The 25,627-nt window shown below is 44.2% G+C and overlaps 1 protein-coding gene across 1 annotated transcript in view; it reads right to left on the reverse strand.

Annotated features, from left to right (window-relative positions):
• The window catches only part of COL16A1 (collagen type XVI alpha 1 chain), a 284,939-nt gene that overhangs the window by 162,980 nt on the left and 96,332 nt on the right, over positions 1-25,627 (reverse strand). The window contains exon 8 of the mRNA XM_082246984.1: positions 9,911-9,955. Within this exon, the coding sequence (XP_082103110.1) occupies positions 9,911-9,955 (45 nt within the window). The remainder of the gene's footprint in view (positions 1-9,910; positions 9,956-25,627) is intronic.

Below are 25,627 nucleotides of genomic sequence, written 5' to 3' on the forward strand. Positions count from 1 at the left end.
ATGCATGGATGTGTTTATGGGCTTCAGAGACAGCATCCCATGTTGAATTAGGCATGCATGGCTGCACCCTTCCTCCTCTGGGTGCATGGCAAGGCACGGCCCTTAAGGCCCTTCAAAATCCTCAGCACCAAGCCCATGATGCTGTTAATCCGGCCCTGGTCCTCCTCCACCGCCGCTTCCACCTACACCGCCCATAGGTGTGCGCAGCCTATTGCATTAAGGTGTGCACCCCAAAGTTGAAATACACATGCATGTGTTTGCCAGCAGGGAGAGTAATGTATCGGGGCCATGTACCTGTAGGCAAGGAGAAATAGAGCAGAGCAGGTCCCAGGGAGATCTTTCCCATCTCCTCACTGGCAATGCTATGTGCCCTAGGTGATTAGGGTGTGCCCAGGCACACCCAGCACACCCTGTGCGCACGCCTATGTCACCGCCACATCCACCACCACCTCAACCTCCCTCCTACTCCATATGGGCCTCGTCCTTCAGAGATGAAGAAGAACATTGTTTTATTTTTCTGTTTTTTTTTGTTGTTTTAAGTTATTTCCCTATCCACATTTGTTTGCAGAGCACTTGCCATGCTCTTAATTACGTTTTGCTGCCATTTGCAGCACTCTAGCCCTTTCCTTTGGTGTTTTAGAGCCATTTTAGTGCCTTAAAGTTCGGGTCCCCATTGACTTCAATGGGGTTCGGTGTCCGGGAAAAGTTCGGTAAAAGTCCGGGACACGGACCCGGACTTTTTTTTAAAGTTCGGCCGAACCCGTCGAACACGGACATCTAGGTGTCCGCTCAACCCTAATCACAAGTAGAGAGCGGATCAGATGGGGAACTAGTGTCTTAGCTACCTCATCAGGCTCCACCCACTGTCAACATCACTGGATTCTAGAAGGGTTTCGGCTTCAGAGAGGAGCAGAGGAGACTAGCTGGCCGGGAAGTGACCGAGGGAAGCGGGGTGCTGAGAGGAGACTGACCGACTGAGGGAGGAATCACAGCCAGGAACTGCTAGTGACAGGCTTAAAGGGACACACGCTAGGTAAGTAAGACTGGTGACTGAGATTGAACAGTGACTGAGGGTGTAGTGTAGTACCTGAGTGTCTGGGAGTACCTGTTGCTACCTGAGTGTTCTGGGAGTGGTGCGACTGGCCGGGCTGTGCGACTGAGAGCTGTGCGCCTGACCGGGCTGTGCGACTGTTGTGCGTCTGACCGGGCTGTGCGACTGTTGTGCGTCTGACCGGGCTGTGCGACTGTTGTGCGTCTGACCGGGCTGTGCGACTGTTGTGCGTCTGACCGGGCTGTGCGACTGAGAGTTGTGCGTCTGACCGGGCTGTGCGACTGAGAGTTGTGCGTCTGACCGGGCTGTGCGACTGAGTGTTGTGCATCTGACCAGGCTGTGCGACTGAGTCTGACCGGGCTGTGCGACTCAGTGTTGTGCATCTGACCAGGCTGTGCGACTGAGTGTTGTGCGTCTGACCGGGCTGTGCGACTCAGTGTTGTGCGTCTGACCGGGCTGTGCAACTCAGTGTTGTGAGTCTGACCGGGCTGTGCGACTCAGTGTTGTGCGTCTGACCGGGCTGTGCGACTGAGAGTGTTGTGCATCTGACAGGGCTGTGCGACTGAGAGTGTTGTGCGTCTGACCGGGCTGTGCGACTGAGAGTGTTGTGCGTCTGACCAGGCTGTGCGACTGAGAGTGTTGTGCGTCTGACCGGGCTGTGCGACTCAGTGTTGTGCGTCTGACCGGGCTGTGCGACTCAGTGTTGTGCGTCTGACCGGGCTGTGCGACTCAGTGTTGTGCGTCTGACCGGGCTGTGCGACTCAGTGTTGTGCGTCTGACCGGGCTGTGCGACTTAGTGTTGTGCGTCTGACCGGGCTGCGTGACTGAGAGTGTTGTGCGTCTGACCGGGCTGCGTGACTGAGAGTGTTGTGCGTCTGACCGGGCTGTGCGACTGAGAGTGTTGTGCGTCTGACCAGGCTGTGCGACTGAGAGTGTTGTGCGTCTGACCGGGCTGTGCGACTGAGAGTGTTGTGCGTCTGACCGGGCTGTGCGACTCAGTGTTGTGCGTCTGACCGGGCTGTGTGACCCAGTGTTGTGCGTCTGACCGGGCTGTGCGACTGAGAGTGTTGTGCGTCTGACCGGGCTGTGCGACTGAGAGTGTTGTACGTCTGACCGGGCTATGCGACTCAGTGTTGTGCGTCTGACCGGACTGTGCGACTCAGTGTTGTGCGTCTGACCGGGCTGTGCGACTCAGTGTTGTGCGTCTGACCGGGCTGTGCGACTCAGTGTTGTGCATCTGACCGGGCTGTGCGACTTAGTGTTGTGCGTCTGACCGGGCTGTGCGTCTGACCGGGTGGTGCGACTGGGAGTGTTGTGCGACTGACTGGGCTGTGAGATTGTGAGTGTTGTGCAACTGAGCGTCAAGTGAGTGAAGCGGAATACCACAGGGTGAGAAGGTAGCGTTAGGAAGCCAGGAAATAGCCACATAGGATAGACTTAAATCGCTGAATCCCCATTAGATTAGACTAGTAGGTACAATGCCCGGCGGGTGTGGAGATGCGACTCGGTGTACATCTTGTGATATGTATGCGTTCCTCGGACAGGTGATCGAGGGCGAATACAAATGCGCAAAATGTAAGCACGTTGCTTCCCTGGAAGCTCAGGTCCTGAATCTAGGGAAGCAGCTGGCAACACTGAGACGAATGTCCATACTGGAGGAGAGCCAGGATTGTACCAGTCAGGTGCAGGCAGGGGTCTGCACAGAGGTGGGCGGAGTATCGGAAGTACAGGCATCAGAGCAGAGTAGAGGGGTGACAGTTAGGAGGGGTAGAAGGGAACAAGGCAAGGAGGCTGATCCTGGACTGGAGCACCCCAACAGATACGCCCCGTTGTGTGATGTTGGGGAAACCAGTCAGGGACCAGCATTGCTGAAGCAGAGTGACGCCCCTAGCTGCCAGGGGAAGAACTCCTCCAGTGAGGCCGGGAGAAAGGGAAAGGAAAGACAGGTGCTGGTGGTAGGGGACTCAATTATTAGAAGGGCAGACAGTGTAATCTGTGACATAGACCGTGTGCGCCGAACAGTCTGTTGTTTGCCGGGCGCTCGGGTTCGGCACATCGCGGATCGGGTGGACAGATTACTGGGTGGGGCTGGGGAAGACCCAGCTGTCATGGTACACGTGGGTACCAATGACATAGGCAGAGGAAGACGGAGAGTCCTAAACGATTTCAGGGACTTAGGCGCTAAGTTGAGGACTAGGACCTCCAAGGTAGTATTTTCCGAAATACTACCTGTACCTCGAGCCACACCAGAGAGGCAGCGGGAGATTAGGGAAGTTAACGAGTGGCTGAGGAGCTGGTGTAGTAAGGAGGGTTTCGGGTTCCTGGAGAACTGGGCCGACTTCTCAGTCGGTCACCGGCTCTTTGGTAGGGACGGATTGCACCTAAATGGGGTGGGTGCAGCCGTACTGGGTGCGAGGATGGCCAAAAAGTTAGAGGGGCTTTTAAACTAGGGAATGGGGGGGAGGGTACAGATGTAGAATTAGCCAGTGGAAAGCAAGATTCAGAGGGCAGAAATGGGGGCATTAGCGGTAGGGTGTTCGGAGCTCCTAAACCCAGGGTGGGTACGGGGAAAAATCAAGAGAGCAGCCTAAAAACATCAAATGAGGATAAATGTAACCGATCTAAATTACGAGGCTTGTATACCAATGCCAGAAGCCTGGCCAACAAGATGGGAGAGCTGGAGCTGCTGATGTTTGAGGAGGACTTAGATTTTGTGGGGATAACTGAGACTTGGTTCGACAGCTCTCATGATTGGATGGCGACCATTCAGGGGTATTCCCTTTATCGCAGGGATAGAGAGGGTAAAAAAGGGGGAGGGGTATGTCTGTATATTAAGAACAGTATACAGGTAAATATGAGGGATGATATTAATAATGGAGCTATGGACGAGGCAGAATCCCTATGGGTAGAGCTTCAAAGGGAAGGCACGGTGGGGAACGTAATATTGGGCGTATGCTATAGGCCCCCCAACCAGAGTGAGGAGGGGGAGGCGGACCTCATGTTACAGATAGGATTGGCAGCAAGGATGGGAAATGTCATTATAATGGGGGACTTTAATTATCCGGATATAGACTGGGCAGAAGGAACAGCGCACTCAGCCAAGGCTAGGCAGTTCCTAAATATTTTGCAGGACAATTTCATGGGTCAGATGGTGAATGCACCGACAAGAAACAATGCGGTACTTGACCTACTGATTACCAACAATGCAGACCTGCTCACGGATATAGAAATACGGGAAAACTTAGGGAGCAGTGACCATAGGTCAATTGGTTTCAGTATTAATTACAGTAATAGGAAACACAAGGGTAATATTAAGACGCTGAATTTCAAAAGAGCCAATTTCCCTAAACTGCGCTCACTGCTAGAAAATATAAAATGGGATAGAACCCTGGGAACAAAGAACACGGAGGAAAAATGGGAGTGCTTCAAGAGCATACTTAACAAGGGGGTGGGCCAGTGCATTCCACTGGGAAATAAATTTAAAAGAACAAAACTAAACCCTGGGTGGCTAAACTCCAACATAAAAATGTATATTAGAGCTAAAGAAAAGGCCTTCAAAAAATACAAGACTGAGGGGTCAGTGGCAGCATTTAAGCATTATAAAGAGTGTAATAAGAAATGTAAAGATGAAATCAGGGCGGCTAAAATAGAACACGAGAGACATATAGCGGAGGAGAGTAAAAAGAACCCCAAGAAGTTCTTTAAGTATATAAACAGTAAGAAAGCGAGGCCAGAACACATTGGCCCCATAAAAGATGATAAAGGAAAAATGGCCACTGAGGACAGAGAAAAGGCGGAAGTGTTAAATAATTTCTTTTCTTCAGTCTTCACAAAGGAATCGGGGGTCTACACGAACCCAGCTTGTAAGGCCGAACTAAATAATACACCTCAGGAAGTGCCGCCATGGCTAACAGAAGATAGACTTAGAGCTAAACTAGAGAAGCTTAACATAAATAAATCCCCGGGACCGGATGGCTTGCACCCGAGGGTTCTTAAAGAGCTCAGCCAGGTGATTGCCAGACCATTATTCTTGATCTTTAAGGATAGTTTACAGACGGGTATGGTGCCAGCTGATTGGAAAAAAGCCAACGTGGTACCAATATTTAAAAAGGGGCCGAGATATATCCCGGGTAACTATAGGCCGATCAGCCTAACATCTGTAGTCTGCAAAATATTGGAGGGGATGTTAAGGGACCACATACAAGACTTTAGTAATGAAAACGGTATTATAAGTATTAATCAGCACGGATTCATGAAAAATCGTTCGTGCCAAACCAATCTATTAACCTTCTATGATGAAGTGAGCTGCCACCTAGATAAAGGTAAGCCTGTGGATGTGGTGTATCTGGACTTTGCAAAGGCCTTTGACACCGTTCCCCACAAACGCTTACTGTACAAACTAAGGAAGATAGGTATGGACCATAAGGTGAGTACCTGGATAGAGAACTGGCTCCAGGGGAGAGTACAGAGGGTGGTGATTAATGGGGAGTACTCGGATTGGGCGGGTGTGGAAAGTGGGGTCCCCCAGGGTTCTGTCCTGGGACCAATCCTGTTTAATTTATTCAGAAATGATCTAGAGGAGGGGATATCTAGTACAATCTCAGTATTTGTGGATGATACTAAATTAGGCATGCCAATATCTTCTATGCAGGATGTGGAAACCTTGCAAGCGGACCTGAACAAAATAACGGAGTGGGCAACTACATGGCAGATGAGATTTAATGTTGAAAAATGTAAAGTAATGCACTTGGGGGCCAGAAACCAGAAAGCAAGCTACTCGCTAGGGGGGGAACCTCTGGGTGAGTCTAGGATGGAAAAGGACTTAGGGGTACTGGTAGACAACAGGCTTGGCAGTGGCATGCAATGCCAGGCCGCAGCAAGCAAAGCCAACAGAATACTGGGATGTATAAAAAAGGGGATTCACTCCAGAAATAAAGAGATTATTCTCCCGCTCTACAAGACTCTGGTCCGGCCACATCTGGAGTATGCTGTCCAGTTCTGGGCACCGGTCCTCAGAAAGGATGTGCTGGAACTGGAGAAAGTCCAGAGAAGGGCAACAAAAATAATTAGGGGGATGGAGGACATCAGCTATGAAGAAAGACTACAAGCCCTGAACTTGAGGCTGATGACATCCTTGATAACCAGTGACAGGTGGGGAGGAGAGCAGTAGCACTGGAAAACCTGACACCCTGCCTGTCTTTGTATGCCAGCTTACAGCTGATCTTAATTACCTCTATTTTTATTATCCTCAAACTGGAGGTAATTTTTTAAAAATTTGGTGCAGTTATTAGGAACTACCTGAATCTGCCACACATTTTGGTAAAGCTACCAAAACTAGCACTGAGATTTTTGAATCTGCCCAGGACCAAAAAGGGAAAAATGGAACTAATGCTTTAATAAATTCCCCTGACTCTGTAGGGAAAAAGTATTGATTCTTTTATGCTTTGAGTGCAGGCTTAGTATAATGTAATTGGCTAATGTTAACAAAGATGGGTGGCATAAAATAGTCTACTGGAGGCACAAGATCGCTGGCCAGTGGTATATAATTTCCTAATCTCAGGCAAACAACAGATAAATTCCCAAAAAGCATAATGTACAGATAGTGATTTTATGTATATTAATGTACTTATGTTTCTTATGTTTATAAATGGTGTATGAAGAGCAAGTGGTTAAAATATATGTATGGCCAAACCCTTTTTTAAGTTTTGGATACTACTGTCCGGGGCTCTCTTGGGGAGATTTTTTGCCTCAATTCCTGTTTCGGAAACATATTCACCAGACAAGAAGTGAAGTAAACTCTCCAACAGCAACACAGACACAAGTAATATTTATTCTTTTTTAAGATAAGGGAATCCCAGAACCTCTGCCAGCTTTTTCTGTCTGTTTTTTCTCTGGTGCAGATTTTCCCACATTTCCAATCTGGCAAAACAGTAAGGTTAAATCTCTCCAATGGAGTCCCAGATCGCAATAAAATCTTACAGGGGTTTTAATACTATCCCACTGTATCAATAAAAAGTATCAATAAAAAAAAATGGCTATCCATACACTTTAAAGAAAAACTTCAATCAAAACAACTCCTTATATACAGCCAATGTGCTGTAAACATCTGTTCTTATTTTTAAATTGGGCTCTATGTACAGTTTTTTTTATAATAAATGAATATCCTTTGTGCATCATTTAACATTTAATTTTAAAGTATCTGTAAGTTCCAGTAAAAGACACCAATATTTGGTGTAGAATAACAACAACTAAAACAGACTGAAGTTTGTTACAAAAGTGACATTGGTTGCTGTTAAAGTCACAAAGTTGGCAGTTTGATGTGATTATAATCACCTCCAGATGCCTGCATGTCTCTGCAGCTTTTTTCTGTAAAGCCTAGTACACATGGGCCGAATGTTGGGTGGCATCGGCCGGTTCAATAGAAACCAGTCGACACTCAGCCCGTGTGTATTGCAGTTGGTTCAACAGAAACCGGATTCTGTTGAATGGGTATGTCCAAAAAAGGTCTGCCTATCGTCTCCCGATCAGCGCTCTCAGCCATTGGCAGGGCCGCCCCCCCTGGCACAATAGAATAGCAGGGGATATCGCTGTACTAACGTCATATAGTTAAGCCCACTAAACACTAGTAGTTTTTTAGTTCAACCCAGCAGGGCTGAACTAAAAAAATTAACGGCTCAGGAAGAACCACTGTACTAACTATCTGATGTTAGTACAGTGATCTCCCCTGCTGTGCTATTGTGCCCCCACCAGAACACTCCAGTCAGCTCTCATCAGACCCTTTCAGTCATGCCCCTTCGACAGAAGTTTGCCGGCTTCTGTCAGACTGACTGCAGTACACATGGGCCGTTTGTTTCTTTTGAACTGGCCGATGCCGTCTGACATTTGGCCCATGTGTACTATGCTTTAGTACAGCGGCTACTCCTGAGCTATCAGGTTTTTTTTTTGTTCGTTCAGCCATGACAAAGTGAGCCTGACAAAGTGGTCCTGTGTGGCCTGTGGGGTCCTGTGTGACTCCGAATTGTGGCACTACTTATTTTGTGATGTGATCATGCTTCAATAAAAAATAGTTTGGACGCTACTTGATGATACGTGGTTTTCTGGCAAATATCCTCATTGTAGCTTTCTGATCCAGTCTCCAACTAGTGATTGCTGAAGCACCCAAAACATTTAGAGCTTTATCCATAATCTTATGCGATGGGAATATAGAGTAATACCTCTGCTCTCCCATGGAGGCCTCCACTGGACTCACTCACACAGACCCAGTGGACGGAAAGGAGGTGGAGTGGGTTTGCTTCTATCCCAACTGAGCACTTTTCAAGTCCTTACTACCCCTCCCTCTCTATCCTTCTCTTCTTTTGAGACACACTGTATTTGCCTGTATTCTCGCATTTCTCTAAGGATTGCTGTGATCTATTGGCCTTCTGGACCAGTGTCGCATACATTAACTATTTCATAATAATCTATGCACTTAAGCACTGTGTCACCTTTCTCGACCATTTTTTATGGTGAGATAAAGGGATCATTAACTATTTAATTTTTATCATTATTTATTTATCATTGTATATTTCGTTTAACCTATTCTGAGTGCACTAGCACACATATTCTTTAACCATCCCTCACATTTACTACCTTTTGTTTGTCTATTAGATTGTGAGCTCGCAGGAGCAGAGCCCCCCTAACCCTCTTGTATTGAATTGTATTGTTGCTGTATTGTCTCCCTTTATATTGTAAAGCGCTGTGCAAACTATTGGTGCTATATAAATCCTGTATTATAATAATAATAATAAAAATAATAGAACCAAAGCTGTACAAGTATTTTACACACAGGCTGCAGGCAGTACAACTGCTTGAGAAAAAACCCTCCCCGACAAGCATACCCATATATGTGGCCTCACAGTAGTGGGCCTAATTATTGGGGCTACATTTATGCAACACTGTGTTTGTGCTGGGATTGTGCTGCACAGCACACTCTAAACACAGAGATGAGCTGTCACCGATGGCACATGGTCTCGTTCTAATGGTTGGGAACTGGGAGGACCCAGGTTTCCAATCAATTGCTGTGATAGCCTATGATTAGCTAGCAGTCACTGTTTAGCCCACCCCTGTGTTTTTTTCTCCCTTTGAATTGAGAAAAGGGTATATTGTAATAGGGTATATTTTCTTATTGCTAGAGGGGAAATTCTAAACAGAAAAAGTGTGTTTAAAAAACAAATAAAAAATAAAAAAAAATAGGTAGATCAGGGTCGGAATAAGGTCAGGGATAGGGTGAAAGGTCATGCACAGAGTCAAAATCAGAGTCAAAGGTTAGGTGCAAAAGTGAGGGTCAGTGTATTTTAGGCAGGATTTGCAAAAATAAATGTTTTAATTTAGTATCAGTGCCAATTAAAGTTAATGCCAGTGTGTTTTAGGAAGGATAATAAAAGCAAAATGTGCGCTATTTTTTCTGGGTCCTACTAGTAGTGCAAACAAAAAAATAATAATATAAGTATGTGGTATTGTCAGGAGAAGGATAATTTGTTTTGGGTTGTTTTTTGGTGGTTAGTCATGGTAATAGCAAGAAATATACAACTATTATTTTTTTTTTAATTATATTTTTTTACTATTTTGTGCCAGTTTTCCTCTGATAATAAAATAAAATTCAGGAGATATCCATTACCATTTACCACCAAATTAAAGCCCATTTGTCCTAGAAAAAACAAGGTATACTTCACCTGGATAAACTAAGCAGTTGTTATGTTATGTACAGTTTTACTAACACATGTCAAAGTTGCATTTTTTTTACCTCCGTCATGAAGGGGTTAAAAACTGTAGTGACTTTAATAAGGGAAAAGTTATTTTGTGTATCAATATCTCACTTACCTCTGAAGGCAGGTCTATCGGCATCCCTGAAGACACTTTCTCACCCTAAATGTAGAAAATAGAAATCCATTAGTACCGTAAGCAATACCAGCAAATGTAAACAGCTCGTAGATGGTACACGTTTTTATAGGTAAGGAAAGGCAGTCCGTGGCAGGAGGTATATACCGATAGGGATCACTAGCAGTTTGGGGCTTCATGTGGCTGTGATTGTATTTTGCTCACTGCACTCACAAATTTAAATATTTTCATTCTTTCACTTTTGTTGTTTTCCAGCTCTGTTGGGAAAGATGTGTGTCTGCACAAAAAAAAAAGAACAAAGTGTCCATTCTTCTTCTTTCCTGGAATACTGCAAACTCTGAATCCAGGCATTTTCCCTCCAATATTGTTGTTGTAGAGAACTCTCTGCTACTTCCCGTCTCCTTCATGGTTTTGGCTGGGATTGGCAATGGAAAATGTGATGTGTCTACACATAAGTATGAATGGGGTATGCTCTGCAAAAATAGACGTAGGTCTTTCTGCTCACAGACTATCGAACAGACTTCAGACATTTCCCCTCTTGGATAGCTACACTCTAAACGTTTCTAAATCCAAATCCTTTCCATTTATACAAAGCATGTATGAGTTAAGCAGTTTGACTATACTGATGTCTTAACAATCAGCAAATGCTACAAATCATTATCAATATTATAAGTTCCCTGGGTTATCAAACATTTTTTTTACTTTTTTTTATTGTAGCTTAACCACCAATTTTCAGCTTTCAGTGCTCTCACATTTTGAATTACAATTACTCAGTCATGCATCACTGTACCCATATGAAATTTAGTCCTTTTTTCACACAAACAGAGCTTTCTTTTGGTGGTATTTAATCATCATTGGGTTTTTTATTTTGTGCGCTATAAATGAAAAAAGACTGAAAAATTTGTAAACAAAAATGCCCTAACAAGCCAGTAAAATACAAATACCCCCCAAATTAACCATTTTTTGGAAAGTAGACATTCCAAGGCATTTAGTGAGAGGCACGGTGAGTTTTTTGACGTTGTAATTTTTTTACACAATTCTTTGCAAAATGAAGATTTATTTTTGTTCACAAAATGCCAAGTTATTTCTCACACACTGTATAAGAATACTTGCAACTACACCCCAAAATGCATTCTGCTACTCCCCCTGAGTATGGCAATACCACATGTGTGGAACTTTTCCACAGCCTGATCACATACAGAGATCCAACATCCAAGGAGCACCTCCAGGTGTTCTAGGAGCAAAAATTACACATTTAATTATCACACTTTTGAAGGCCCTGGAGCACCAGGGCATTGAAAACACACAAAATGACCCCCATTTTGGAAAGCAACCACCCCAACACATAATCTAGGAGCCATAATGCGTCTTTTTTTCCACAAGTTTTTGGGAAAATGTGAAAAGAAAATGAAAACGCATTTTTGTTTACACAAAGTTGTTCATTTATAAGATATTTCTAACACATAGCACGTACATAGCAAAAATGACACCCCAAAATACATTCTGCTACTCCTCCTGGGTATGGTGATACCACATGTGTGACACTTTTACACATCTTAGCCACATACAAAGGCCCAACATGCAGGGAGCGCCGTCATTTCCTATTACAATTTTGTGAGGCACTGTAGGGCACTAATAAGCACTGTAGTGGCACGGATGAGCACTGATGTGGCATGGATGTGGCATGGATGAGCAATGATGTGGCATGGATGTGGCACGGATGAGTACTGATGTGGCATGGATGAACACTTACATGGCATGGATGTGGCACGAATGAGCACTGACGTGGCATGGATGTGGCACGGATGAGCACTGACATGGCATGAATGAGCACTGACATGGCATGGATGTGGCACAGATGAGCACTGACATGGCATGGGTGTGGCATAGATGAGCACTTCTGTGGCAGGGATTGAGCACTGATGTGGCACAGATGTGGCATTAATGTGGCACGGATGAGTACTGACGAGGCATGGATGTGGCATGGATGAGCACTTCTGTGGCAGAGATTGAGCACTGATTTGGCACGGATGAGCACTGATGTGGCATGGATGAGCACTGATGTGGCATGGATGAGCACTGATGTGGCATTGATGAGCACGGATGTGGCATAGATGAGCCACAGATGAGCACTGAGATGGCATGGGTGGGCACAGATGAGGCATGGATGTGGCATGGATGAGGCATGGATGTGGCATGGTTGTGGCACGGATGAGGCATGCTTGAGGTATGGAGGAGGCAGAGGATGGATGCAGCTGCACTCTCTCTCCTTGCATGCTGTACTGATCGTTGTGTACAGTGTGCGAGGAGAGGAGGGAACTGAACCGGACATGCGCCGGTTTGTTAACAATTGATTGCTCCGTCATTGGACAGAGTGATCACGTGGTAAAGGGCTGCTGTCATTGGCCCTAAACCATGATACGTGATGCGCATGGACACTTCCATGTGTGAGCCCCAGGGGGCACGCAGGAAGCGAGATTCTGGGAGGACGTCATAGTACGCCCTCCCAGAATAAGCAGACCGCGCTGTAGCCGTCATTGGGCTATGGCCCGGTTGGCAAGTAGTTAAGCCTATTTCTTGTCGTGAACAAGCACTGTGTGTCGTGTGAAACGTTAACCTGTCTACCTGTCCCCTGTCTGTCTGGACTGATGATGAATAAAGGAACTTCATAATCTTATCTCAGCTGTGGAGTGCAGCAAGCTCTTTCTCTGGTATCTTTATGGTCTACGCTGGTGAGCCATGGAGAGCACCTGGAACGGATATGCTGTACTTTCCCCTTTTGGCCCGAGCGGTGTATGTATGTTTGTAAGCCTTTTTCTTAGAATGCATTCACACCTTGGCGCGTTTTGAATTGCAGGCAGATTTGCCACGATTCTGCCCTGCGTTTTTAAAGCGCCGAGGTGTAAATGACAAATTGCAGAATGCACATTTAAGATGCCATTCATTTGAAAGGCACCGTAAAATAGCGGTGAGGTTCTGTCCTGATTGTCGCACAATAAATCACGCTGCAATCGAGGCATCCTGCATCGCGTGAAGCATGTCACCCAAAAGTAGCTCCTAAACTTTTTTCCTTGACAAGCTTCACGCAATGTGTTTTGCCGCAATTGCAGCGTGAACCGCGGCAGAACCACACCGTGATTTAAATGCCATTCCAAAGAATGGCATCTCAAATGTGCTTTCTGCGATTGGTCATTCACACCTTGGCGCTTTGAAATCATGAACAGAATTGCGGCAAATCTGCCTGTGATTCAAAACGCACAGGTGCGAATGCAGAAATGGGTTAAATACTATGTCACTTTTTTAGCTCTGTCTGTTGCCTCTTTCAGGGGACTATGGCGGAATTTATGAAGGGTATCGTAGACACCCTTTAGAATTCTGCCCTGTGGGGAGTGAAACGCGATAATAGTATGGCCTCAAGTGGGAGGTTGCTAGTGTGTGCTGCTTGTCCTTTCTTCTTGTCCACACATTTAGGTGCATCAAGCCCTTGGGCAGAATAAATAATAGCTCAAGTACTCTACTTGCCCAGCATTTAGTAGCGTTTAGATGGGTCAAGCTTTTTTCGGCACTGAAACACGCCTCTCCGGAATACGCTAGCCCTGGGTTTGTTTTCTCTGCCTCTAAATGCCTGTAAACACCTATGTGTGCATGGACACAAAGGCTAACTTTGAGGGGGGCATTTTTAACTTCTGTGTATGAGGCATAAGGATGCAGTCAGCTGAACGAGAGAAATCCAAAGATTCCCCCATCCATGCTTCTCAATGTTGATGGATGAATCTCCAGGTGGCGGCTGACTGCAGTCTATGGGGGTTGGTGAGCTGTTCTCCAATCAGCAGGAAGAGGGCATAAGGGAGAGACATATGTTGACTGGAGTTGTTCCCCAGGGTAAAAGTTTAGCCCCTGATGGAGAAAGGTGTACATTGTACAGAGAAGAGAAAAACAACAGACAGACAGTGTACTTGACAAGAGGTGGGAAGTAATTCAGCATTTTTAACACATGCCCCCAACGTCCTTGTGCTTACCCACAAAAGGCAGAGAAAAGGCATTCATAAACAGCAACAGTAATGGAAACTTAAAAAGCATTTTTTTTTTTCTAATTGCTCTATTATATATAATAAAGGTCCACCGGTCAAATAAAATCTACTGACTAGATCTCTATCATTTCTCTTTAAAATGTAATCAACCTTTTTTTAATGCCAGCATTTCAAATTAACAATATTTTAAATATAGTAACAAAAGAGCAGAAAGTCCAATATCTTCTCTGCACATGCCTATTCAGCAGGCCTGGTTATCTAGCCTTGAAAAACTTGAATAATCGAGCTACCCTATTTCTTTTAACAAAAAAATAATTTCTCTTGATGAGCTTAAACCTTACTAGAGGCTCCATGATCTGAACGATATAACAATGCTTCTTCTGATGCTCTACTGCCAGGGTCATTTCGTATTTGGGTTCCTTGCTCCTTTCTCTATGTTGAAGTAACCAGCAATTTTTTAAAGGAAAAGAGTTCCTAAATAACTATTCCAAGTAAGCCTTAGCTACATAAATGAGCTTTATAGAGAATTTTTCTCACTTTTTACTTGTTTTCAAAGGTGGTTACTCTTAGACCAGATAATTTCCAGACCAGAGATTTTGTACTACAGTTCCTCAGTAAAAACATTTGTCCCTTACATCCTTTTAAGTAGTTTTTTTTTAGTTACTTTACCATTCTTCAGAAGCACCATCCTGTTCCTAATGCCATTTTTTGTAAGAGATAAAAAGAGATGTGGAGTATTCACATGAAGGGTCAAGTGCTAATTCATGGGCAACACACTAGGCCAGTACACCCAAAATTTAACTCATACTTGCAGGTTTCTTTCACTACTCTACTCCTTATTGTACAGTATAAAAAGTTCTATCTAACATTCCAAGGAAGGCCCAAACTAAAGGTGGCCACACAATAATAGAATTTTGTGCAAAAGTTTTCATTTTAGGGCATTATTTCAACTTTCTAATAGTTAGTAGGCTCAAATCAACTATTGTTTTCAACGGTAGTGAGGAAAAAATGTTTCCCAAACAAATTAAATTCTAACAGTGGTTAACTATCATTCACATGAAAATCAAATTGTAAAAAGAAAAGTACATTTTGAAGCTATCCTTCAAGTCAAGTCAACCCTCCATATCCCACATACACGTTCTCATGGGCAAAATAATTTCTTCAGCTTGTCTGGAGTGTTTGATGTAGGGAAGGGGTGGGCGGGGGGGAGGAATGGCAAATCCCATACCTCTTGAATAACCATGACCTTGCTTGCCAGTGAGTCCAGGCTGAATCCTGTTGGAGCAGTGACTCGCCTGGGAGGGGTGCGCTAGTGTGGGCACACCCATTCCGCAGCTTGTGCGGGGTGTTTGGTGTACCAAGCGCTGTGATCGCCGCCTTGTAGGGCAGTCGGCATCTCTCCCCACTGGCTGCCTTTCTCACTGGCACAATGCAAAAAAGACAACTCAGATCTGACTGAACCCACCCCCTCCTCCTCTTCATCTCTGATGTGTTCTAGAGGAGAGGAGGAGAGACATCGCTGAGGTCTGTGTGATTAGTTAGACACACTATAGATGACACTTGATGACACTTGTAGGGGGAGTGGGGAGGGGGTATCGGACAGGGAAGGGAAAAACATGAATACTTCTAGTGATTTAGGGGTGGAGGAGGGTGGATAAGAGGATACTGTATGTGGTAGAGGGTGTTTTGGGAGGAGAGGGGATGAATATGATATCTGACCACCCTTATTTTGCTTCAAAGTTCTTTATTTAAAATGTAAGTTTTTTACGCCGATAAATACAGTACAGTATATTGTTTTTAAGCTGAACTCCAGTTATGGACAGTTGTACAGGCTCCCCTCCTGTAACAGCGCTTCTACAACAGTAATCTCCACTAGCTTCTGGGCCCCATTCTGAGCAGTTGCCCTGCTGGATTCTGAACTCATGGCATGGGCACCATCCAATACATACACTGCATTTTCTAAATTAATGCAAAGTGTTCTCTAATTGGACATCACTTCCTATATCTTAACCTTATCCAATCAGAGTACTATTTGCATTGCATGGGTGGAGCTGGATTGGTGATGTCAATATTCACTGGTGCACTGCATGTTCGCTGGCCATGCTTTGTGAATCTGTACACTGCTTCTTACTTCTCATACACTGTAAGTTCAATAGCCATTTATTTAATAAATGTTTTTTAACGATAATGCACTATGAATCCTTTCCTGTCTTCTGGTTTTCAATATGCCTTGGTCTGAACTGTGTTGTGGTTGGAGTCTGAGGGCTGCCAAAGCAATTCCTGTGTGGGGACATCTTTGCTGCAATACACTGACAGGGTCACAGACCCACCTGGAGTTTACACAGTGGAAACATCAGTTTTTGTGGATTGAAAAAGCATGCATGATCTCCTTTGTTGTGAGATCATGTCCATCTAGTAAGAGACATGGATGTGGGGGAGCACATTGAAGCACTTTATTGTTTTTATTCATCACCGAGCACTTTAAGGCACCTGGAGATTAAGTGGAGTCTGAATTATATATGGAGATTATTGTTTCATTTATGACAAATGCTTATTAAATATGAAAACCAGGTAAAATAATTAAATTGTTTCCTGAATATGGTGTTGGACCACCTTTGGCATCCTTGACGCCCAGAATTCTCCTGGGAATTGACAAATCTAAGCTTTGGATGGAGGATAATGGACTCTAATACCAGCTGATTATGTAAATGGTGCTTATGCTTATCAGACGTTGTTTTCCTGGAAACTGTATTTGCTGCCATAACCTTTGATACTGTACCTCACGACACCGTAAATAAATTATCAACTTCAGTCACAGAGGCACCAGCTAAGCCAACAATTTTCCCTCTTTGAAACTCAGTAAGCTCAGACATGCCCTAGTATTACTAGCAGCACACACAATAAATGTGAGGATAGGGTAGATAGTCTGTTTTAAACATCCCCCTTTCCCTCATGGTATGGTGGCAATAGGAGTTTTAAGCCCCCCATTGATTGATTCCAATGGGGGTTTTTGTGATAGGTCAAAAAGGTCAGCTAACTGGGAATGTTCTGGGAGTTTTGGGGGTTCCTCTAGGATAGGTCATTTAAGGTCACCTGACCCCCTAGAACATTCCACAAATTGCCAGGACTCATTTTTAAGCAGGAGGCTTAGGTGGGGTGTCTATGCCAGTCGCCAGAGGGCTATTTGAAGAGCACCCCACTGATTTTGTTTAAAGTTTAAAAATATTTACTGATTTAAAGAGTTATGGTGAATTGTTAATTATTTATATTTCTGAAAATCAATACATTTTGCCGTTACCACTTGCCTTTTTCTGAAACTTGTTTACAAGAAATAAAATCTGTATTTTTAGCTAGAATATTACTTAGAACCCCCAAACATTATATATATATTTTTTTTTTTCATGGAGACCCTAGAGTAAAATGGTGGTCGTTGCAATTTTTGATATCACGTGGTTTTTGCACAGCGGTTTTTCGAATGCAATTTTTTGGGATAAAATACACTTTAATGAAAAAAAAAAAACACAATATATACCCAAATTTGTTTGAAAGATATGAAAGATGATGTTACAGTGAGTAAATATATAACTAACATGTTATGCTTTATTATTGCGTGTGCTTGTGGAATGGCTCGATCTGACATTCGCAGTGATACCTCGCAAGTGTAGTGCAAATACCATAACAATAACAATACAGCATGGCAGGTCTTCTTTATAGTGAGATCTGAGATCAAATCTCTCCTTTACCCTAAAATAAAAAGATAAAAAAAAATTGGATCTTTAGCTTAAAAAAAAAAGAAGAAAAAATGGTCTTGTTTACATGGGACCGGAACTGGAAGTAATGTCATGATGTCGCTCTGGTCCTCCTAGGTCGTAGAGATGTTCAGAGGCCATTTTTCCTTCGCTTATCTCTATGCACAGCCACTGCTAGCACCAGATCAGTTCCCGGAGCTACCAATCAGGCAGGTAAGCCCAAGAACCACAGAAAAGTCACGGGGGTGGGGGGGAATGATCCCTCCCACCATTTCTAAAATTGATACAGGGCCACTCGGACCACCCTTATCAGAAAGACCTGAGGAAAAATATGATACCAGGGTTTTGGCATCTAGCTGCAAACATAACCCCAGTATTTACCGTCAAAGTAATGGCGTCGTTTCCCCTGTTAGGAGGTCGCTAAGTGGTTCATTAATTCAATTTGGTGTGTCTAGTATTCTTTGTATTTTTGGAGTTTATGCCACCTATCGTCCCATTTTACATTACTTCTACTTTCAACATGAAAAATGTCATCACTTTCACACCTGCAAATTATGTATTGTTTCCATATTTTTGTCTAACCCCTGTATATTAGAGTTGATTATTGTTTTTTGTTTATACTGCACAAGTATATCTGTATGCAGAGATTTATTTGTATAAGTTTAGTATGCGTACCTTTTTTGTACATTTTTAATTTGGGTCCAGTATTCAGGATTTGTTTGGTGCAGCAGCTTTTGGTGTGGTTAAACTAAGAGGAGGTATTATTTTGATTATTATTCCTTGAAAAAATGCAGTGTTCTCTGAATGGCACCCATGCAGACTTCCTGTGTTCACAATATAGCAGGGCAGGAACTGGAATCTAATGGAGATCACTGGAGTCGAGCTGCCTACTACAGTGATTTCCAGTAAAGACTGCCATACCTAAACTCCAGCTTTAAAGTGGTTGTAAACCTTTGTTTTTTTTGTAAAATAAAAAAGATGTTATACTTACCTGCTCAGTGCAATAGTTTTTTCACAGAGCAGCCTCTTACCTCTATTTCTGGGGTCCCCCGCAGGCAATTTTTCACTCTTCTCCAAGTGCCTCCATAGCAAGCCCAGTCATGTGGGCGCACTCCCGAGCCAGGCTGTTTGCGTCAATAAACACACACAGCGTGACTCAGTGCCGCCTGCCTCTCCCTCCTGACATAAATTCGATTGACAGCAGCAAGAGCCAATAGCTCACACTGCCATCAGAACCTTCTGTGAATACAGGATGAAGGAAAATGAGCTGCTACAGATGGGAAAGTGTTGGACAGAGAGAAGACACAAATAAGTGATTAAGTGAAAAACTTAAGGATTACACCAACAAAGCAAGGTAAAAACCAGCATGTAGTAAGATATGGATCATCCGCTGTGCCCCAGGGGAAGTGCTTGTATGTCTGGGCTGTGGGAGCTGCCTCAGACCTGGCCATGCTGGTGGCTCCCAGAGCTTCCTAGGAACTCTGCGCCGCTTGGCTGTGCTCGGAGAGCACAGATGATGTCACTATCGGGTGCAGGGTCAGCTGGCGTGGTGCACGTTTGGAGCATGCATGCTCCTTTATCAGGCTCTCAGATCTATATCCTACTACATGCTGGTTTTTACCTTTCTTTGTGAGTGTTAAAATGCCTTACTGCTACACTTAGATGGTGCTGCTTTTTGTCTCCTTCTACATTCCAGAGTCCCTTCTAGCTCCATCCCAAGCTGGCAGCCAATAACGACAGCTATCTCTTAACAGTTTATGGACTTATATACCCTATGGACTAATAAATGGTCCTTTCATGCGGGCTTTCCGATCCGCTGATCCCCGCTGAGCAGGCAGATGACAGCTCCGTCTCCGCTTACTTTGCAGAGACAGACCTGTCAGATCCCCGCTCTCCTCTTTGGGAGGTCAGATGAAAACAGACCGACTGTCCGTTTTCATCCGATCCTTTTCGATCCGATCCTCCAGACGGATGGAAAATAGGGTTTCCATCCATCCGGTTTTCACGGACAGGATCGGATCGGGTAGAAGCGGGTGTCAGCGGACATATCACCGCTAACATCTGCTGCTCCATAGAGGTGCATGGGGCATCCAATCATGTCTGCCCGAAAAATTGACAGGCGGACCTGATTGGAAAGCCTGTGTGAAAGGGGACTAAGACTGCCTCATATTTATTCTGTTATGGTTGGTTACAGCTCTACCTGGAGTGCGCCATATAAATCTGTTTGTCTTAAGTCATTAAAGGGGGCTGCTTTTGAAAGTTTATTATACAGGATGTTGAAACCTTACAAGCGGACCGGAACAAAATGATGGGGTGGGCAACTACGTGGCAGATGAGGTTTAATGTTGAGAAATGTAAAGTAATGCACTTGGGCACCAGAAACACAAAAGCAAGCTACTCACTGGGGGGGAACCTCTGGGTGAATCTAAGATGGAAAAGGACCTGGGGGTACTGGTAGACAACAGGCTTGGCAGTGGCATGCAATGCCAAGCCGCTGCAAGCAAAGCCAACAGAATACTGGGATGTATAAAAAAGGGGATTCACTCCAGAAATAAAGATATTATTCTCCCACTATACAAGACTCTGGTCCGGCCACATCTGGAGTATTCCGTCCAGTTCTGGGCACCGGTCCTCAGGAAGGATGTGCTGGAACTGGAGAAAGTCCAGAGAAGGGCAACAAAAATAATTAGGGGAATGGAGGACATCAGCTATGAGGAAAGACTACAAGCACTGAACTTATTCTCTCTGGAGAAGAGACGATTGAGGGGGGATATGATATCAATGTACAAATACTGTACTGGCGACCCTAGCATAAGGAACAAACTCTTCAGAGAAAGGGAATACAATAAGACACGTGGCCACTCACTAAAGCGAGAGGAAAAAAGGTTTAACCTCAAACTACATAAGGGGTTCTTCACTGTCAGAGCATTAGGGATGTGGAATTCTCTTCCACAGGCAGTGGTGTCAGCGGGGAGGGTCGATAGTTTCAAAAGACTATTAGATGGGCACCTTTAAGACCACAACATACAGGGGTATACAGTGTAGAGTTAACATCAAACACACACACACACATCATAGGTTGAACTGGATGGACTGATGTCTTTTTTCAACCTCACAAACTATGTAACTATGTAACTATGTAAAAGGTTTAAACCCTAATACAGAGAAAACAGAATTATAGATAACAATAAAAAACCGGAGGTATTCAAAAAACTAAACATTTTAGCCTGGAGTTGCCTTTTAAGCCTATCAGTCATGCTATGGTTACTTTGCTACACCTACATTTACTATTGCTTATTTCATGCACAATAGAAGCAAATATAAATAAAATACAAAATATATCTTCGTAACATGTTCCTTAGAAACCCATGGAACTTCATTAGTTATCTATAAATAAAAAGAAGCCTGCACGCCATATGTGAGACATGACTTTGTGGTCTAGCTGTATCAGTGTTATAACATTTCCTCTACTGACTCAGAGACGTGCATACAATTCTGATAATCAAACGAAAATTCTGGAAAAAGCAAAACGTTTGGGAGTTACAGTAAAATATTCAGAGTGCTGCATCATTAACATAGAATATATGAAAATGATATTGAAATGTTTCTTGTACCTGGTCCTGTCAGTCCCCCAGTCACCTTCAACTGGAGACGATTTTCTCACTTTATAGCAGGAAAAGCTAAAACTGTGTATTTGCATACCATATACTAGGGAATAAACTCTTCAAAAGTAGACAAGACAAAAGCATGTTTGTAGCATGCATAAATGAAGACAAAACTGTGCGAATTGTTCGCTCTTTTTTTGTTTATAGCGCAAAAAATAAAAATTTCACAGGTGATCAATTACCACCAAAAGAGAGCTCTATTTCTGGGGAAAAAAGGACATTTTTTTTTTTTTTTGGTACAGCGTCGTACGACCGCGCAATTATCTGTTAAAGTAGCGCAGTGCTGAATCGCAAAAAAAATGGCCTGGTCATTAAGGCGGTAAAACCTTCCGGTCCAGAAGTGTTTAATTACCACCTTAATCAGCCACAGAACCTGTGTAATTAATATGTGTTTGGGTTTAAAGGGGTGAGTTGGCAACGCTACCTTTAAATACGCTACTAACGAGAAATAAAACCTCTAAAAGTATATAGTACATTTACCAGTGCCAGCACTGGATGCAAATGGCCAAGATTACCCTGCAGCCCCTTGGTACCAAAGTTAATTAGGCAAATTTAAACCTGCTGTGTAAAATACTGGCCAGTTTGTGTCATTGTTTTATGATATCTCTCAAGCGGCGTGGCAAACCAATGGATTGAAAACCAGGGGAACGAGCAGCAGTCATGCACTGATTGCTCTCTATTTCTGCCTTGCTTCCATTCATTCTAGTATCTGGACATAACGGACAGACACGCTGCTCTGCTTCACTGCAGACTTTTCCAATGTATTGCTTCAATTCTAGCAGTCATGGGGAGAAACAGATTCACACAACGTAAGAGCAGATGTTGGACACAAATAAAATGATATATCATTCTTTATTCAATATCATGGACAACCGAGATGTACCAAATGCATGTTTTTCTAGCATTATTGGTTAAATGTTCTGCTCCATCTAATCACGGCCCATTCCTGTTCATACATCACTAATAAGCAGAGAATAATACCGCTCCACCTGTCAGTATTTTCACCCTTGGGTACATTATGCACTACCAATCATGTGTGTGTTTTACAGACAGAGAACATAAGTGGAAGCCTCTACAAACCAATATTGCAGGTTCCTTGCTGTTCCCTAGTAGATGATGCAATCAATTAAGTAGTGAAAGTCAATGCAGACCCTTGGAGTGAGTATAGCTGAGAAGCTGCAAAAGAGAATGAGAGATCAAATGGTATTTCAGCAAGAACAATCCACAGCATCTGTTCACATGAGTCTCCACGCAAGTTGGTGCAATCCCACCGGACACAGATGATTTGGATGAGGCTGAAAATACAAACCCACATTTATATAAAGGGAATATCCATTAACCACTTGTGCACTGGAAGGTTTTACTCCCCCCTCAATGACCAGGCCATTTTTTTGCGATTCGGCACTGTGTTACTTTAATGGACAATTGCACGATCGTGCGACGCTGTGCCCAAATTAAATTGATGTCCTTTTTTTCCCCCCACAAATAGAGCTTTCTTTTGGTGTTTTTTTCCACCACTTCTGGACCGGACGCTTTTACTACCCTCAGTGACCAGGCCATTTTTTACGATTCGGTCCTGCATTACTTTAATGGAAAATGACGTGATCGTGTGACGCTGTACCCAAATAAAATTGATGTCCTTTTTTCCCCACAAATAGAGCTTTCTTTTGGTGGTATTTTATCACCCGTGCGATTTTTATTTAAAAAAAACAGCGACAATTTTGAAAAAAAAATATTTTTCACTTTATGCTATAACATTCCCAATAAAAAAAAATTAAAAATCATATTTTTTCATAATTTTAGGCCAATTTGTATTCTGCTACATATTTTTGGCAAAAAAATCCTAAAAAGCGTATTTTGATTGGTTTGCACAAAAGTTATCGCGTCTACAAACTAGGGGAAAGATTTATGTGGTTTTTATTTATTTTTTTACTAGTAATGGCGGCGATCAGGGACTGCGACATTGCGGCGGACAGATCGGACACCTGGCATTTTTTACACTTTTGGGGGGACCAGTGACATTACTACAGTAATCGGTGCTAAAAATATGCTTTGGTGATGTAATAATGACATTGGCAGAGAAGGGGTTAACCCAGGGGCGATCAAAGGGTTAAATGTGAGCCTAGGGTTTTTTTCTGTGGGGGGGGGATGGGCTTGTGAAATCCTAAATAGGAGGAACACAGCACACCGCCATTCTCTCTTCACGGGGACCGTCCAGCGGCAATCGCATTCGCCAGCCCCGTAAAGCGCCTTTCCCGCTGGCAAATGGGCGTGCGCGCGCGCCCCCCAGGATCGCTCCTGCGAACTGCCGCACATAGCAGAGGAACAAGGTAGCAGACAGAAATAACACTTAGTGCTCTGGATTGAGACAACTACACACTTTCGAGGGATATACTTTGTTCATATTTCATGTCGGAGGTATACAACCACTTTAAGGTACCCTCCTAATTAAAGTGACTGTATAGGAAACATTTTTACTTAAAAAAATAACAAATACAGGGTCAACTGGCAGTTTATCCAGACCACTATGAGTCACATTGGCTTGGGACCGGCCATGCTGCAATGGATAGCTTCAATCTACTCATGTCCCTCGGCAGTGGTCAAGGTAAATGAGACACGTTCAGACTTCTTCATGATATCCAATGGTACCAGTCAGGGCTGCCCCCTTTCACCATTGATTTTGATCCTAACCCTAGAGCCCTTCCTCTGTATGGTCAGGACAGATCTAGAGATCTCTAGTTACTGTAAGTCTTCGGGTGTTCACAAGATCGTCACCTTCGCAGATGACTTGATTTTCTTTTTGACCGATCCATTGACATCTCTACCGAAGCTGCTTCAAGCTTTTCAAACTTATGTTGCCTTGTCCCATGTCCAAATCAATTTTGACAAATCTTCGCCCTTTCAATAACGCTAGATCAGGCCACCATTGACAGTCTGTGTCTTACTACTCCACTCCGGTGGGAGACCAATTTCATCGGCTATCTTGGGACTAATATCATGCCAGATCCTGCATCCCTCTTTAGAGCTAACTTTGACCCTCTGCTTGCACAAATACGGACTGATGTTTTACACTGGCACACACTCACTTTAATGTGGTTTGGCCACTGTAGTGCTCTTAAGATGACAGTGCTGCCAAAGACTCTCTACCTGATGCAAACACTACCAATCCGCCTACTGGCCACTTTTTTCAAGCACATAAATGCCATGTTTTGAAATTTAGTTTGGTCACATCAGAAACCGTGTCTTCAACTCCAACTTCTCCACCTCTCCCAATTCCTGGGGGGGTTTAGCACGTACCTGGAGATGGAGCCTGACGTGGGGAGGAAGGAGATTTCTTACACCTCCGGCCTGGTACCCCTGATAATGTAAAGAGGAGGCACAGAAGCCTGGAGTGGCACGAGTGTCTAGAATTTCAGATGGTGAAGGCTGCAGATGTGAGGTTTTGACGCAGGGCAGCAGGTACTTGGCAGGCCGGCGGGTGGCAGACAGCAGGTACTTGGCAGACTGGCTGGTCACAGGCAGCAGATGCTTAGCAGGTCACAGGCAGCAGACACTTGGCAGGTTGGCAGGAAGCAGACAGCAGGTATAAGGATAGCAAGTTACACAGCGAAGTCAGGTAAGCCGGGTCGGTAACTAGCAGGCATGTTAGGAACAGAGCAGAAGGCAGCAGAGTAGTCAGGTTCAAGCTGGAGTTGGCAACAGCAAACAGGCAGTCAGAGAGATAAGGCAGAGATGTTGTCAAAGAGCAAGCCAGGGGTCAGTTCAGGCAGAGTACAAGCGTGGTCAGACGGATCAGGACGGCAACAGAGTTTAAACACCAGGAACAGGTAGCAGGAAGCAGAACGCTGTAGACCATAAGGCAAGGTCCTAGTGCAGCAGATGTGTTTATATAGCTCATTTGGTGCCACTTAGTGGTGGTCGTGAACGCTGGTGCGCACAGGCGCTCGCGTATACGCGCGTTCGCGAGTCATGTAAACATGAATTCTCTGTCCATAGGTTTGGCTAATAGGCTTTCTCCGATGGCTAACAAACATTCTCCGTCTGCACATAAGCCCATTAAAGAGCAGTCCACCTGTCCTGGTTGTTAGACTGGCACTGCCACACAGGAGCAAAACAATGAGTGGCCTCGGAAATAGAAGACTCAGGCGATAAAGCGGAGATCTGGCCCTGGATTGCCTCCACCCTACCGAGAGAACTCACTACCCACCCCACTCTGGACGTCACCCTGCAGGTATCTCGAGTGGCTTTTCGAAG

This window comes from Pelophylax lessonae, assembly GCF_965119305.1.
Source record: "Pelophylax lessonae genome assembly, chromosome: 2".
NCBI lineage: Eukaryota > Metazoa > Chordata > Amphibia > Anura > Ranidae > Pelophylax > Pelophylax lessonae.